This window comes from Leiobunum rupestre, chromosome 1, assembly GCF_980474605.1.
Source record: "Leiobunum rupestre chromosome 1, qqLeiRupe1.1.hap1, whole genome shotgun sequence".
In the NCBI taxonomy this organism is placed as follows: Eukaryota; Metazoa; Arthropoda; class Arachnida; order Opiliones; family Sclerosomatidae; genus Leiobunum; species Leiobunum rupestre.
The window spans coordinates 30,542,149-30,559,552 of NC_143384.1; the positions used below are offsets into that span (position 1 = coordinate 30,542,149).

The 17,404-nt window shown below is 34.1% G+C and overlaps 1 protein-coding gene across 1 annotated transcript; it reads right to left on the reverse strand.

Moving 5' to 3' along the window:
• Window positions 1–12,450: 12,450 nt before the first annotated feature.
• On the reverse strand, window positions 12,451–14,699 carry LOC149962076 (uncharacterized). The gene is made up of 11 exons (XM_090164395.1): window positions 14,645–14,699; window positions 14,333–14,467; window positions 14,189–14,278; window positions 14,064–14,129; window positions 13,928–14,014; window positions 13,762–13,806; window positions 13,641–13,700; window positions 13,529–13,576; window positions 13,240–13,463; window positions 12,794–12,953; window positions 12,451–12,733 (listed from the first exon to the last, which is right to left on the reverse strand). The coding sequence occupies exons 1-11, from the start codon at window positions 14,697–14,699 to the stop codon at window positions 12,567–12,569; spliced, it is 1,137 nt and encodes a 378-aa protein (XP_090020521.1). The 3' UTR covers window positions 12,451–12,566.
• Between the last annotated feature and the right edge of the window lie 2,705 nt (window positions 14,700–17,404).

The window sequence follows — 17,404 nt, forward strand, 5'->3', positions numbered from 1 at the left end:
AGAGAGAAAATCTTGTTGTTACCGCTGGGGGATTGTGATAAGATATCAGATTCATTATCTCAATCCCCCAGGGGTAATCCTTCTCTCTACGGTTATCAAATTTTTATATTATCGGTTTCGGTTCCGGTTCCTAGAAGTTAATCGGTGCTTCTCGGTGCTGGTTCCGGTTCTGGTTATCCATTGCATCCCTACTGCCGACCCTGACACTGGCGAGACACTTTGAACTCACGGCCCCTCTTTCACTTAGAAACAACCTATAAATCAGTAGCATTCGAATGTTTAATCTATTTCTGTAATTATATTCCCATAAACGTCATAAACTGTACTTATTTATCAACAAGCCCTATGGCGGACAACCACCACCCTGACACTCGCAAGACTATTGTTGTTGAACTCAGCGCCCCTTTTTCCGTACAATCCACCTATTAATATGTTGCATACATAGTTTTTAAGTTTATCCGTCATAGCGGGCATTTTAACCTTTAAGACTATTTTCTCGAACACAGCGCCACGTTTTCACCTAGCATCAACCCTCAAACCTTTTGCATTATTTTTTTAATCGCTGGTCGCTCCGATTTAGTACTTCTTATATGTTTATTACTCCATGGTTTCGTTACTGACTCGCTAAAATGTTCATTTGTCGCCGTAGCTCAAGAATTATACCAGATATGAACTTCTCCTTTGGAAGGAAACAATGGGAGCTTAATTTGAAACGGTATACCAAATTGCATTTAAATCGGTTCAGTAGTTTCTACTGTAGAGCTGTCTGCGAGGAGAAGATGGAAGAAGAAGTCCACTAAATGAATGTGTATAAATGTTTTTGTATATTCGCTAACGGGATTTTTGGTTAAAAAAGTTTCTTGCCAAAAAGCGAGGGCTGTGCTTGTGGTTTCTATTAGGGATTTTTTTTAATAAAAAAGACCAAGTCATATTTCTAACAATTTTAAAAAATTTCTCAAACGAAAAAAAGACTTCATTATTTATTTTGGTATTTATTTATGTTGTATTTAGTTACTTTTGTTTATTTTATATTTAGATATTTATATTTATATTTAGTTTTATATATACTTTCATATTTATTATTCATTTATATATATTTATATTTATTTTATTTTATTTTATTATTTTGATTTATGTTTATTTTATTATTTTTTATAATGTTTTTTAATTTTTTATATTTTTATCTATAAATCTATACGTACCGCATTTTCCGTAAGTTCTGGAAAAATTAGTATATATTTTGCAAACTATGGCCTATTTTAAATTTATAGCGGAGAGAAGCAGTTTCAAAAGTTCTGGATAAAATAGTGTTTGATTTGAAGTTTGGCCTATTCCTGATTATTTCGAAATATGGATAAAGTTTTTTGTAAAATGCTCTAGGCAAATTAGTATTTATTTTTCAAATCCTTGTCCATTTGGTGTGATATATTTGGCAATAAAGTCATGTACCCGTAAAATGATATATTTGAGTAAATAATGTTTCACAAACGCTACACGCTGGATTTCCCTTCAAGCCCACAAGCTACAGATCATGCTTACCGATAATCGACAGCATCCTTGAGCCATGCTGGCAAATTGGGAGCGAGAGCCACGTAACTTGATTGATCAGCTTTGGCCTTGGTAAATATTCCTACACGGTTTGATCTGATATTCTCTCAGCCAGAACTGCAAATATAGGAAAGAGCTGAATACGACCGCTTGACTACTCAACACGTCATTCTCTTCTTCAGGCGTTTCAAAGTCTAAATGGAAATCAGGCCTTTCCGGGGATCTGAACAATATCTGTCGAAACATTATAAAATGGGTAATGTTGTTATTCTGAACCTTATAGCGAATATATTACCATTTCAATGTTAGATATGTAGATATGTTTAATGTCGGGTCTAGTGAGTAGTTGTGGGAAGCTATCGATGTAATCTACTTTGGCCGTGGCTAGCTCTCCCTTCATGTGGCAAAGATAGAAGCGGTTCAGGAGGAGCCTGGCCCCCAATAACCAGCCGCTGAGGAGGAATCTGAGTGACGGTTTTCGCCCATTGTAGTCAATTGCTGTTAACAGACATTAAAAGGTGGTAATTTCAATCAAATCATAATTGAGAAAAATGTTTGTTACTTACGGTTCGAAACGAGATGCGAGAAGTAGAAGAAGCAGCTGTCCCAGACCCTCTTTGCGATGGTCTCGTCTCCTCCTCTTCGGCGGGATGTTCTTCTTACTTCGAATGCCACGGCTGTCACCAGGGAGATGGTCAAGAAGGAAACCAAAATTAATGTTGAAATGGTAGTGTCCAGGGCTTCCTGGGGCATCAGCACTTGGTCGTTCTGTCCCTGTCCGTCCAAACAGCTGAAGATGTGGCTGCCATCGGTAAAGTAGGTTTGAGTGAAGTGCGCTTGTTTTATTATACGTTCAAAATTTTTATTGTAAAAGTTAGCCTTCCAAGCGGTCATGTTCTGTGGAAAAAGTGCTTATCAGTTTAAGCTAAGAATTTATATCTTTCCATTAAAATTATGATGCTACTTTTGAAATTGGAAAATTATATTCGTGAATTTTATTTCGACGTATTTGATGAATTAAATTTGGATATTTTTAAAAGAATGTTTGTGTTTGATCCGTTTAAATTCTAATCTTAACGTTTATGTTCTACGCGAAAAATCCTTTAAATCGAAGCTGCAAATTTCATTTTAAATAATGATTAATTTAAAAAAGGATGTCGTAAACTATACTCAGTTCCAATCTTACAAAGTGGGAAGTTGTATAGCGCAGTCTACTTTATTTTTACGAATTCTGGTAAAAACGAGCAGATAACCAAACATTTCTGCTCTTAAAAATTCGAAAAACTCCGAAATTAAGAATTCGTCGATAATCTACTCAACCTTATCTTCTTGAAGTTGGTAACTGAGCATCGTTATCGGGGTCGTAATACATCACGGATAAATATTTTCCTATTTCGGGGTTAAGTAAATTCATACTTTTCTCAGAAGGGCTGATTTAGACAATTCCCTCAATGGAATAAATTTGAATCTGAAAAGAGAACTGGAATGCTAAATTCAACGGTTCTAGTCATTTATTAGCGAATGTTTGTGAGGCATTTAAAATAATTTTCCAAGTTGAATATGGGCTCTAGCTATTAAGTGATTTGGGTTGAGGTCAGGATTGGGAAGAGCCAGCCACACTGGTTTTAACTGAGTTGAGTAATTTTCTCCATATTTGACAGTACCCTATGATTCTTTATGTGTTTAGGGATGTGACGACTCCGTAGGTCTAAGGGTCTCATTCCCCACGCTTTTTTCTAACCCAAGTGGTGCGTTATTGTCTGGTTAAAGCGATAGCTACTGCTGTCTACCCCCTTGAGTAAACATTTGTGCCATTGTATCTCCAAAACATTTCTACCGTAAAATGAAGGTCACATGCGGCCATCTTTTCATCATTTCTTGGTCCCGCGAATACTTGTTATTTCTATAACTTTTCTGAATATGGTTTTCCAGTGAAATTTAAAAAGTGTCGCACATGTTGAAAGCGCTGTAAATTTTTCCCAAATGTTGAAGGTAATAATACCGGCTTCCCCATATGATTTGAATTTCCTAAATTGGCATTCAGACGCATCCTAATCCCGTTAAGAGAATTCCCCGGTTTATGTCACAGGTGTAAAGGGTGTGACCTCTTCATCAATTGGGTTATGATAGGTCAGCCCCTGCCCGACGATTTCGTAAAGTGATAAGTGACGCATCGTTGATGGACAGGAGTTTCGAACAAAACTGTGCAAAAGCGCTAATGTTTTGTTGACACTGCACTTCAAATCTGATCTTGTTGCTACTTACCATCAGACTAAACGAAATATTCTTTGTTCCTAAGTTGACTAATCCCCGTTGTGATCAGTCTCCGGGGACTGATGAATAAGTAAAAAATGCTGACTCTTAGTGTAACTTTTATGGGAAATTTTATATGGACAGCTGTTTATGAAGTGTTAGTCTTATGATGTTTCTGTGTATAATTATTGATAGTTTCGCACTATTACACCCTGGTAAAACCATTTAAATCTAAATTTAGTGAAAGTTCTAATTACGATTTCCTAGAGCAGCAGCTAAGCTATCTCCAATAGTGAACGATACGCGTTTCACTCGGGAGAAAATTAATTGTAACAATAGAATAGCTAAGTTGTCCATGGTGCGATCCACCCTTTATTGCTATTAGCAGGATGCGTGAAAAGGTTAGGTTACAGATTATTTAACTTTAAATCTCACATTGAAATTGGTTTCGATTTGTTTAATGTGGCTCATAAGAATTATAAATAAATCCAGAATCTTTATTATGACCTTCTACATTTATTTTGCTGCAGCTTGGTGACAAAACAAAAACTTTTTACATCCTATTTTTAAAAATCTATTCAGTTAAACTGTCAGTTTAAATTTAAACACTTCGCGAACTGATTTAAATCGAATGTAAAACTAGAATCGAAAATATATATTATGAGAATGGTCGCTAGAGGCCATAGGCTCCTGCTATAATAAACAACGTGTTCAATAATATGATAGCTGATTAAAATCGTTAAGATTAGGCTTAGAAAAATAATTTTTCCTTTTATTTGTAAAATGTCCTACCGCGTAGCTGAAAATTTATTTTATTATATATTTATCATTGATTTTTCTTTTAAGGTAAAAATTTTAGATTAAATTTTTTTATCGTTTTAAGGAAAATAAAAAAAGAAGTAAAATGTGTGAGAAGGCTCCATATCCTTTATAATCGACGGTTGTTCAAATCCTTAATAAGTACATCAAACTTAAACTTTAAGCGCTCAAGGTTTCACAAAAGCTGCTGTCTCCGACCACAGTCAGCAAAAACTCGAGTTACTTGCTTTTAAGGCACTTGCCCGAAGTCAATCGAAAGTACTTTTTATATGTACTTGGAGAAATTTCGGAGGTTAATTTTAATTTTTAGTCAAAGACTACAACACACTACTTGTTTGCACTACCGAACAACTCAATACGTTGTGTAATCTTGCATACAAAATCTCCAAAATTCCTAATCGCCTTCAGAATATTATTTGAAATATTTCAATTCAATCTAAATTTTCTTTCTCCGTGTAAATTTATGCCTATTTCATTACGTATTAGCTAAGAATATATATTAATCAATTTTTGGAATAAAAGAGTTTATTTATTTCAGTCATGTTTCGTTTAAAATGTCAAACTTTAAATGGATTTCACGTAATTTTCGACCATTAAAAAGCCATTTGAAAACCATTATTTTCCAAACACTCTTTTTGATAATAAAATAACCAGAAACTTAAAGAATAAACAAGTCCTCCTAACAATGAACATCTTGGATAATCCATCTACGAGCAAATCTACGTGTTTAGGCGGTTGTAAAAGAGTACACGAGGAAAGTGAATTTCAATTCGACACGAGGCTTAACGTCAAAAAGTGGCTGTTCATAAAATAAAACAAATGTATACCACGGCCTTAATTAGGTCAACCAAACTTTACTCTAGAGTGTACGCATATAGTTTCTCACTGTGACCTTTTTCAATCACTAAATGAAGATTTGTTGCGAAGTTACTATTTAAAAGACGACCGTTTTTAGAGTGCCGAGAACGTTTTCGAATAAATTCCGAAAATGTAAAAAAAACTTAAAATTGCTATTTTAAGGGCCTGGTGCAGAGACGTCTTGCGATTGCTGTTAATTTTAAGAGGATCGCTATTTTGCGATTCAGATTTAGCGAGCAGTTTATTTTGCGATCCTCGCAATCGAAATCGCGGTGCAGAGACGTTTTAGCGATTCCTGTTAATCGGCGAAGTTGTTATTTTTCAAACTTTTTATACTAAAGTCACGGACCAATAGGAGAGCTCGATTTTGACGCAAAAAGCTATCACGTGGTTATGTTTGGCTTACATTTTGACGATAAAAGCCTGGCTCTTCCGATTAATAATTTTCTTACTCTAATTTTACTATTAGGTTTTATAATTTTATAATTAAATCCGTTATTTTATTAAAATATATTTATATAATATAGCCACGAAAGGCTGCAAATCAGCTTCTGAAGAATGAGAGGTTATCCAAAATCTTTTTAAAGCAATAAAATAGTGAATGAAAATTAGTTTCTTCTGATTATATCATTTTCTCGCTCTTTTTATTTATTAGATTGGTTGCAATTATTACACAGTTTAATGGTTTTATTATTTTAAAAATATATTTTTATAATATGGTTGGTACACCAATAAAATAACGAATGAAAATAAGATTAATTATAAGCCAATATTTTCCGAAATGAATTCTCTGTTAGAAAATGAGCCATATAATTTGGATTTTGGGAAAATATTTATTTGAAAACTTAACTGGTAGCAATTAAAATAAATCAATAATTAAAAAAACAGCAATTTCACGAGTGTACAAAAATTGATAATTGTCTAAAGAAATTTTACAACTAAATATCCTACATTCATCACACGCAAAACAATGGTCCTGCTTTTTGATATAAGTTGTTGTTCTACCTAATTATCTTGCATTTACATAGCCTAGTTTAGGTATCAATTGTAACAAATGATATAAGCGTGTACAATTAACTGAAAAACACTTAAGGTAAATCATCAAATTGGCTCGGTAACCTCTTGATGCAGGCCAAATAAACTTTAATTTAATCTATACATCTTTTATCGCAACTCCTAGTCTACCTGAGGATAGGTTTCTTCTCGGTAGATGAATTGGTATAAACGCTATTTGATATCTAAAGATCTTTGATACACTGAACCAATTCACCATGGCATTACTGACTCATAAGTTAAAACCCACTGCATACACTACCAGCAAATAAGGATCTATAAATAAACCAAGGCTTAGAATACACCCAAAGTAGTAAAGTGTAATTTTCCCTTTTATAATTTATTCTTACCTGTCAAGTTGCTAAGAGTGCGCTGGGCTGGTGTATTTTAGTGTTTCGTAATCGTAAATTGTTCGTGATTGTGGTTAGGCCTTGGCTCTGGCAATAATTTCAATAAAACATTTTTCGGAAAGCGATAATGAGCTAGAAACTCAAATTTTTATAATTATACAGATTCTGACCTATCGTGTTGTATTATTTATCTTATTAAAGTAGGTTAAAACTAAAAAGCATTTACTTCTCAATTTATTTCCCAAGCTCTTTGCGTACCACAATCCGCCTTTGTTTCAGCGAGCTTTTCGTCGGCTAGCGACTTCCCAAGACCAATCGCCAAATAAACAGAACGTTTTCTTGTTAATTTTGTGATTGAGATGTCTCTGCACACCGATTTGGCGCGAAGTTCGCTATTTTCCGAAAACTCGCCCCTTTCTGTTAATTTGGCGACGAATCGCTATTTGGCGATTCTTAAAAACGTCTCTGCACCGGGCCGTAAATCGTACACAGAAAAAAGTGTGTTTAGGTTTTGAACACATTTAAATGTTCTATACTTAAACACGATTAGAATTTGAACGCTTGAAAACGTTACGAAGAGAGTAAACTAAAATGTGTTCTATTGTGAACACATCGCTATTATCCTAGTGTTATTCCCTACGAAATAGATGCAAATTAATATCCTAAACAAAAAACCTAAACACTTGTTCTATGAACATGTTAATTCAAGGACATGATCTATGGTTTCGTGTTCTATAGCGATAAAATCTAAATTCGGCTTTATCGCGATTTCCGGCCTCTTATCTAGAAAATTTCAAAATTCGTGGCAAAAATTCGTTGAAGGCCTAGGATTTCTTCCGCCAGTTTTCCTTTAAGTTTAATTCCCGCCGCGCAAATTTCCTGGTGGTAGTCCAACGTATTCTGCAGTTGCCCTAACACCAGGATATTTGCGCGGCGGGAAGAAAACGTAAAGGAAAACTGGCGGAAGAAATCCTAGGCCTTTAAGGACAGATACTAACGAACACAGTGGAACACTACGAAGTTTCTTTCACGCCTTAAAGTTTGGTAAGTTTTTGTTTATTTACTGACTTGCTTAAACTTATAAATAGTTTTCAAAACTACTGCACAGTTTTGCTCTAGGAATTTACCAAAACAGTCAAAGCGCAAAATAAATGTTAAAATTATTACTATTTCCCGCCACGGCCTAAACTTTGATTTAGTCAGACTTTATCAGAGTGTAGAAACACCCTGATTTTATAATTTAAGCTTTATTCACTGAAAAATAAAATAGTTTAAAAGTTTTTCTATCTGGGTAAGGGACAGTGTGACTACCGACTAAACTAAAACACAAATTTTAATATGGACCTGTACATGTCATCTTTGAGGCATTCTACTGGAGACACATTGTTGTAGTTGTTAAGTGTAGATGCTTAAAGGAAGTAACCATTGAAAGTTTTTATCAGAACACAGTCAAATAGGCCACTACCAGTTAAATTTGAAGAGGTTAACTGTGGGAACTGTCTTATTTCATGGATGTTGGGTGCTTAGGAAGACAATGCGGAAGTTGCTGTTAAAATATTTTATCAAATCGTAGTGTAATAGTCCACTTGCACTCAAATTTGAGGAAGTTAACTGCGGGAACTTTTTTATTTCATGGATGTTTTATTGTTTTGATTGAAGATATGGTTTGCTTGCACCTTAAATTTTTTTTTTTACTTTTTAGGAACTGAAGGTAATATTTAAGCACCCCAGCTTGTTTTAATAACAAACAACAAAGAACAGTTGAACAACGAATTTATTGGGGTAGAAGAAACTGTTATTGATTGCTAGGCCAGCTGCTCTCTCCTATAATGCATTTATACTTCGCTCATAACTGGATTTGAGTTATCATGCTATCTTAAATCATGTCTCGTTTTTTTTCAAGAGTTCCTTCTGAATTACCGTTCCGAAAAGCACAAGTTCACCAAGCAAATGTCATACTTTAAGTTCATTGTAGATTTTGGTTTTAATAAACAGAGCCATACCTATATACAGGCGTTTAAAATTAACACTTTCTATATAACAAAACTGTTATAATAATTTCTGTTTTCATGTGATAATAAGTTTGTTTTGTTTAAAAAGTGATTTAAACATCCTGTGATACAATCAAACTATTTTTTTGGACTATCCAAGAGTTTCATTTTGTAACAAGTCTTTTTAGCCAATCTTAAATGTATTTAATATTTTTTAAAACCAATAAATATTACATTTAAAGGGTTTTTACTACGGTATAAGGGTCCTAAGATTTTCAATATGTTCACAAGTTGAACATTTCCAGTAACTCATGTAGAAAACCTGAACATATTACATTTAGAATACTTTTTAACCCTGAATCCATGACATCATGAACACGTTCAAAACCCAACCAAATTTCTAATTGAAAACGTTCAAAACCTGACCATAATTCTAAATGAACACGTTCTCATTTTTGTACATGAGCAGAAAAGCGATGCATGTGGGTGTTTATGTATTGTGTTAAATATCTGAACACATGGTTTTTGTTGTAGCTCAGGGAGAGATTTTGAAACGAGCCATACCGAGGGTTTCCTAAGGCGGTTTTCTTTTGAGACCCAACCTTAATTTTACAATAACTGGTTTAACAATTAATGGAAACGTGTTTTTTGTGAAATTAAGGTAACGATTGGTTTGAAAATATTCAGTGTGAATGGAAAATTCAGAAATTTCAGTTACCTGATGTTCGATAGAGTTAGAGAAACATAACGCATTATACATTTAGACGCTTCAATCACGTCGATAAAACCGTCGAATTCATTCTGGTCCCTGGAATCCACCTATAAAGATGAAAGAATCAAATGAAAAACACTCAATTATTTCTTATACATAACTGATTCATCTGATCCGCGGTTCTTTCTGCTGATGTTTCAAACAATTTACTTACTTGGATTTCCACTTGATCGGACTGAGATGCATTCATTTTGCGATTCTGAACCTCGCTTCGTTCTCTGACTGTACCGCTTTCAAACTGGCTCGCTTGACTTCATATTTTCCATTATCTAATCGACCTACTTTTTCGGCGAGGTAAGAACTTAAAACAACCGACTAAAAACGAGAACGCTCTTGCGTTGTTTCTGAAGCATGTTTATTGATCTGAAAGCGAGGTTTATAAGATGTAGGAATGTTCTATTTCTCATTAGTAAAATCATTAACCACCCCCAGCATAATTAATGTTTTTTATGTAGAATTATGATTCACCTTACTCTCGTGTCATCTATTTTAATATTTCTTAATTTTAAATATACTTTGTTTGCGGAAAATTAGATAAAGACATAAAATTGTTTTCATAGCTGGCTCCAAAAAATGGAAACAAAAAAGAAATATATTAAATTTTGAGCCAAAGTCCTATTGAAGTACAGCTATGTGGTATTCGTACATGTTTTTCTTACAAGGATACTACCCGAAGTGTTACACATCGATTTTGTTCAAACTCGGGGGATTGGTAAAACCTTCGTGTAACTTGAAAAATCCTAAAACAATTTTATTCAATGGGCAACGGGTTTGCCATGGCAACGAAAAATGTTTTTGACCACATAAAATTGAAATTTTCCCATTGGGATTTTGACCGATTTCCCTGTGAAAAAATTAAAAAAATTAAAAATATTGATCAAAATGTGATCAATTTTGATTTTTTTCGTCAATTTTTATCATTTTTTTTTAATAATTTTGGTATTTTAATTTTTTTTCAATTTTGTAAAATGTTTCACAGGGGGGACCTTTGGCCTAATAAAAATATTAAATAAAAAATGCTTTTATCAAAGCAGTTGGAAGGTTGATTTAAGGGGTAGTTCGGATCTATGAAGGTACAGATATTTGAAATATTTTAGATTAAAGAGTTAAATTTTTGAATTATTTTAAAAAGCAAAATATATTTCTAAAATAATTTGCATAAATTTCACTTTCCACAAAATTATTTCTGGTACTACTAAATCCCCTGTAGCAAAATTTGGTCGGGCCGCTGGCCGTAAAAGAGGAGTCGGCCGACTTGGTCGGGTCGTAGTCGGCCGACTTGGTCGGGCCGTAGTCGGCAAACTGGTCGAAATGTGAGTTTTATGGTCGGCCGCGAGTCCTTGCATCGCTACGACCCCGACTAATTTCTGAACTGACGGGCCAACCTAAAATAATGTAGCCCGCCAACTCTTACAGTTAGCTTGTCAATATATCGCGACTGAATATCCGTCGGCCCTTCCCATTTTTGGTAAGTTTTCCGACTAAAATATTGAGTCACTTTGACCATCTAAAATATATCAATCGGCCCAACCAATATTCGATAATATTAAGAACACATATCAGTCGGGCCTCCCTCTATTGAGTTACTTTGCCGACCAAAACATCAAGATCGTATACAAGTCGGGCCTCCCTCTATTGAGTCACTTTTCCGACCAAAACTGCATAAGTCGGGCCTACTTATATTGAGTCACTTTGCCGACCAAAACATGAAGATCGTATAAGTCGGGCCTCTGTCTATTGAGTCACTTTGCCGACCAAAATATCAAGATCCTACATAAGTCGGGCCTACCTATTTTGAGTTACTTTGCCGACCGTAACTTCTAGATCGTATTTAAGTCGGTCCTACCTATATTGGTCACTTTGCCGACCAAAACTTCAGGATCGTAATTAAGTTGGGCCAACCTATATTGGGTCACTTTGCCGCCCAAAATATCAAGATCATATTTAAGTCGGGCCTACCTATATTGGGTCACTTTGCCGCCCAAAATATCAAGATCGTATATAAGTCGGGCGTACATATATATAGTCACTTTACGGACCAAAAACATCAAGAATGTATATTACACGTCCAACTAAAAATCAGTCGTTTTGCCAACCAAAACATCAAGACTATATCAGTCCAGCCTTCCAATATTTTAGTTTTGCCAGTAAATCAGTAAATATACATAGTAAACAAGTGCCTGAATGTTTAAAAGTTTGTTTTTAATAAAATTTCGAAAAACTTTATAGCTAGGAACAATGTTTTGACAAATAATAAAAAGCACTAATTTGTACTATATTAATGATCTAAGGAACTTAAAAAATGAGCTTGTTGATCAATATTTTATAGGTAGAATCAGACAGTATTTACTTTCTAAAAGTCTTAAGGTACAGTGATTATAGTGTCACTTTCAAATATTTGAACACTTTCGCCCCAAAACTATTATAAAAAAATCTTACCTAAAATTATTTCAAACAAATAGTGAAGTACACCTTGTACTACATAAATGACTATAGAAACAAACAAAAAATGTTATCAATTTTATAGGTCACCTTTTCGACACTACGTAACTAAAGAATGAATGGCAAATAGTAAGAATATTTTAACACTAAAACAAAACATTCTATTTTTAATTCTGGTCAACTAAAATAAACTTTTTAAACATAAGTAATTGCTTTCAGGAAGTGCCCAGTCTAGTAAAGAATGAAGTTTTAACTTAGAACCACATGTATTGTATTAAGCCTGCATTGGCCCTGCAACTGTATCACAAAATATTTTTTTTCAAAATTGTTTTTTTTATAAAAATAAATGGCAAGAGGAAAAGTTATGAAATATCACAAAGAGCACTTTAAGAAAACCGATTTTTGGTAGTACTATTCTTTTACTAATAACCTTGAAAATTACTAAGCAATAATCGGATCTTAGAAAGTTCTACTGTAGTCTTATTGGTCACCATCTTCATGATCTTCATTGTTACTGGCTTGTGCCTTCAAGCTCCTCTTTAGGCGCCCTCCATTCCTATCCTTCGCATGCTTGAACCACATTTTTATTGCTCCCTCCACATCTATGTCCTTGACAAGTTTTAAATTAGTGGAGCGTTTTACTGCATCTAGAAATGAGATAAATCATACAGTTAAATTATCAAATGTGGAAATATTTTGAATTATACCTATAATGACATTTTTTATGTGCATCTTCCCAAACGCCTCTTTATCGTTCGCACCATTCCAATTACAACTTAGCGATACATCATTTGTCATTAGATTTCTCATGATTCGTCTAGTGGAGTCTGAAACTTTTTTGGCTCCCCACGTTGCAAACTTGTTCACCTACAATTTATAATATTTTTTTAAATTACTGAGGTTCCTACGAATCCATAAAAACTAGCCATGTGCGAGTACTTGTTAAAAACAAGCTCCAGACTTAGGCATTATAATAATAATAACAATAATCAGCTAGGCTAATACCCTAGGCACCACTATAGGCCTAAGCCGGGTTATATTGGCCAGATTAACGAGTGTTCGGAAAACTAATGAACTTATGGGTTGAAGAGGATATTCAACACTACCAATGTTCACTGAAACTTCAGTCAAACAAGCGTGCATTGAAACTTACGGACTTGTTTCTTATTTCAATTTCAGATAATGCTTCGTTAAAATCTCTTAAGTCTTTAACTTTGTTGATCGGAAAATCAGGCAAGCCAGTGTAATCAAAATCCACTGATTTTCCACCACCAGCTAATGCTGAGTCATTGATCACTTGAGTAAGAACTTTCATATTCGTATTGAGGTCGCACAACATGGATATGACTGTTCTCTTAAAACTTCTATCTGAAATATCTAAAAGTGAAATTGCATTGTATAAAAGTCGTTAAATTTTTAAAAAATTATAAATGATTTCTTACCATCTAGTAGGCCAGGAATGGTTGGAGTTGGTACGCGCTTTACATTTTCTGAAGAGATTAAAGCAATTTCTTAAACTCCATAAAGAATAACTACCAAATAATATATTTGTACCGGAAAGTGTTTTTGAATTTTGAGCTTTATTTTTCCTGTTTAAAGGTGTTGCAAATGAACCTAAAATATGATTGCATATATATTTAGTTGAATTTAAGCATTAATTCTTATACGCTCTTACTTGAATTTTGGGAAATTGAACTAACTTTATTTCTACGTTGGCTATCTGTAATTCATAAATGAATATATTTTACTATAATCAAATTTATGAGACTTCATAAATAAGGTTAAAAATTCATATATAAATTAAAATCGGGAAAAAATGCAAACTTATAATTATAACATACCAATGTCCTCAAGTAATGATTGAGACTCATCAATTTGAAAAATATCTTCAGTTTCAGTTCCAGGTAAAATGGATCTAGTGCTTTGAGCTGTGACAAAATAATTGATGTATGTTTTGAATTGTATATACTTAATTACCATCAATAGATGAGGAAGCCAGACTATTCGGTGGATTGCAATTTTTTCCCAAATTTAGTCCTTTATCTGTGACAAATACAGATAGGTGTTATTAAAGAAAAATAATACAATTAATTTTGTTTCACCTGATGTAGATACATTGGTGGTGACTTTGGATAGTGCAGCAGTGTTCAGAACAGTAGATACGGTTTTAAGAGGACTTCCAGCATTTGATTCTAGAAAATTATAATTTAAATCAGTTGCTCATAATAAGTAAAATATTCAAGTACCGTCAGTTGAGATTTCTGTATCTCCATCACTGGATGGTTCTTCGCGTACAGTGTGCTTAACATTGCGCTTGAAAATCGGTGGTTGTGGTATGATTTTTTTTGGTTTCACAAATTTTTTGCACTTTGAACCATTATCTAAAAAACATGTCTTCTCTTTAATCTCATCAAATGATCAATAATTTAATGTTTGTCTCGATCCGCTTATTATTTGATTAGGTAGGTGGTAGGTCATAATATTAAATAAATGGGTCAAAGGTCAACTTGCGAGATATACCTATCAGAAGATCTATCTTTAAATTAGGTGATTTTTACCTCGGCGGTAGTAACTTCTCTCATAAATAATCTTTTTTCCAATATAATAACCCATTTTTATGCAGTAAAATAATGTCTTTACCATAAAAAAAACATCCCTAAAATATAATATGCTATATGATTTCGAAATTCCCCAGCACAATCAACAAAATATAAGGGTACACCCTCTTAGTGACCAATAAAATCCGAGAAAGTCCTCCCGAGACCAGTTCATATCGTGGCCTCGGTAGTCCATTGGGACAGTGAACCAAATTTTGCAGGTTCGGTTCCTGATCAAGGAAAGAGATTTTTCACCTTCTGGTATGTCACGCATTCACAATGTCTACTTGAGTAAAAATAATTGTGATAAAGTATTCGATTAACTTAAAAATTGGATTGGATTTAAACAGCGTGGCATGGACTTTATTTTGACATTCTAATGGTAGAACAACAAAAGTTATAGATCCCCATCCATACTGTATTGAATTCTAAATGACTTTCTAAAGGGTTTAATAAAAAGTTTTTCAATGGGTATATTCAATTACCACAAAAGCCCCTGTATTTTTTTACATCTGATCCAGTTATTATGTTGATCTTGAAAAATATTGTCTTTCCTAAAAAAAACTAAAATAGAATACACTAATCCCCTCCACAACCTATCCCTGGTTCCGTTATTATTGAGAGGGGAGATGGGCTAGTAAGCCCAACCATGCACTAAGTCAACCCAGAAGGATTTAAATGTCTTTATAGTTGGAAATGCCCTGTAAGTAGGCCAGTAACCAGCTCAGGAGCACCCAGACTTAGAGAGTGAGAGTAACTTTTTTGCTCTGACTAGAAGGGTGAGGAACCAACTCTTTGGCCTGCCTGTGACCGTTCACTTTGAGCCAAAGCTCAAGCTGGTGGTCAATCATATACAGGAAGGCCACGGAGTATGGAGATAGCGGATTCTGTACCATAGAACCCAGTACCAAAAAGTGGCCTGCAACAGCAATTTTCAACCAATAGTGAGTGGTAAGAATTCATATTACCTTTATATATCGTTCCACCCAAAGTTAAATTTTTTAGCTTTAAGAACTTTAAATTGACGAAAATTATGTTTAAATACGACCAAAAATTATCCTTTATTTCGGGAGAAATTTGCCAAAAAGTGAAATCTTATTGGGGACGATTTTGTCACAGAATCCACACGTTAGGGCTATTTTGTTCAGGGAATTATGTCTTGGGGGATATTGTCAGTATTCCTATACTTAAGTAAAACAAGGATTTATTTGGTGGCACAACGTTAGAACGTAAATGATAATATACTTTAAATATTAGCTACGGTCAGAAGTAAATGAACTAAAATTATCAGACCGCAATATTACCCATACGTGGGAGATGTTTAACTTATGGGAACATGCCTTTACACTATCATTTCAAATTGCACGCGCTTCTGCCTTTCTGGCTGTTTAGTCTAGCTTTACTATCACCACCTTCCATCTAACGAACGAAACCGCTAAGTGCCATATGCTATCCATTATTAGGCTTAAGGCAAAACACAGTGTATAGTACCGCAAAAAGCCACCAGATGGCATGGCAACAGCGTTCAAACTATACAGACATTGAAATTTCTTAAAATCCAACTTGGAAAAATACCACATTCACAATGTTACCACTTAAGGGGAGTACGTAGTAAATACAAAAATAGTCTGCTAAAACTCGTACTTAGATAACTAGCACCGAACACTCCTATCTTTGTTAAACTTGGTGGCAGAAATGCGAAATTCGTTGGTCCACCATATAAACATAGAACTCTACATACTCCCTTTAAATTACTTTCAAAAGATAAAAAGATACGTAATGATGAAATAATTCCGGTAATTTTAGATAAAAAAGAATGACATAATAGATAGATAGATGGGGCTCGACATTAGATTTGTTTCAACAAAACTTTCACATTACTTCGGTTCAATTACTTCTGCTACAGTTAGATTTAGGGGACAAAAAGCTCATTTTTCATGGCCAACATTTAAAAATTTAAGAAACTATACGCTTATGTTTGGATATCAGTCATATCACTTAATTACCTATATCAGACTCTTCATCGCTGATTGCAGAAAAATTTGTTTTTCTCTTTTTACTTCTTTTGCCTCGTCCAAGTTTACTATCTGACTCTGTCCCTAAATCCGAAGTTATTTCTGCTTTTGAACATTCTGCTCGGGCCCTCGAGTAAGACACTGCAAAAAGTTAACATATTAGTTCAACTAATTATGGAGATATATATATGAGAGAGAGAGAGATACTTACTAGTTTTATATAGAATTTTAATTTGATGGGATTCCCATTCAGCATTGGGTTCTCTTTTGTCTTTCACCAATTTAGTAATTTGATTCAAGCTTAAGCCATTAGGCCAAACACATTTATTAAATGCAGTGCACCATGACTCTGGTACTACTTCAACAGTCTCTTCTTTTACAAAGTGTACAATGGCATACATCTAATTATTGTTTAATAATTATGTACTAAGACTGGAGTTTTTAAAATTTAAATTAACAAAGAAAATTTTATAAAACGTACATTTAAAAGCTTAGGAACTGATAGCGCGATTACTAGCTGTAAACAATACTGCGGCAGTGGTAAACCTGGTAACATGCAGTTATCTAATAATTAAAAATTTAAATTAATAAATGGAAGTTTTCTAAATAGGTCACTTTTAAAACGCTGATTCCCATTCAGCGTTGGGTTCTATTTTGTCTTTCACCAACTTAGTAATTTGATTCATGCTTAAACCATATAGACAAA

Bases quoted from the DNA above. Each gene is read 5' to 3' on its own strand.
- LOC149962076 (XM_090164395.1), bottom strand. From the start codon at position 14,699: ATGGGTTATTATATTGGAAAAAAGATTATTTATGAGAGAAGTTACTAC. The intron at 14,015-14,063 runs GTAATTAAGTAT...ATTTTGTCACAG, and splicing joins GGCTTCCTCATCTATTGATG to CTCAAAGCACTAGATCCATT. The intron at 13,807-13,927 runs GTATGTTATAAT...TATGAATTACAG, and splicing joins ATCATTACTTGAGGACATTG to ATAGCCAACGTAGAAATAAA.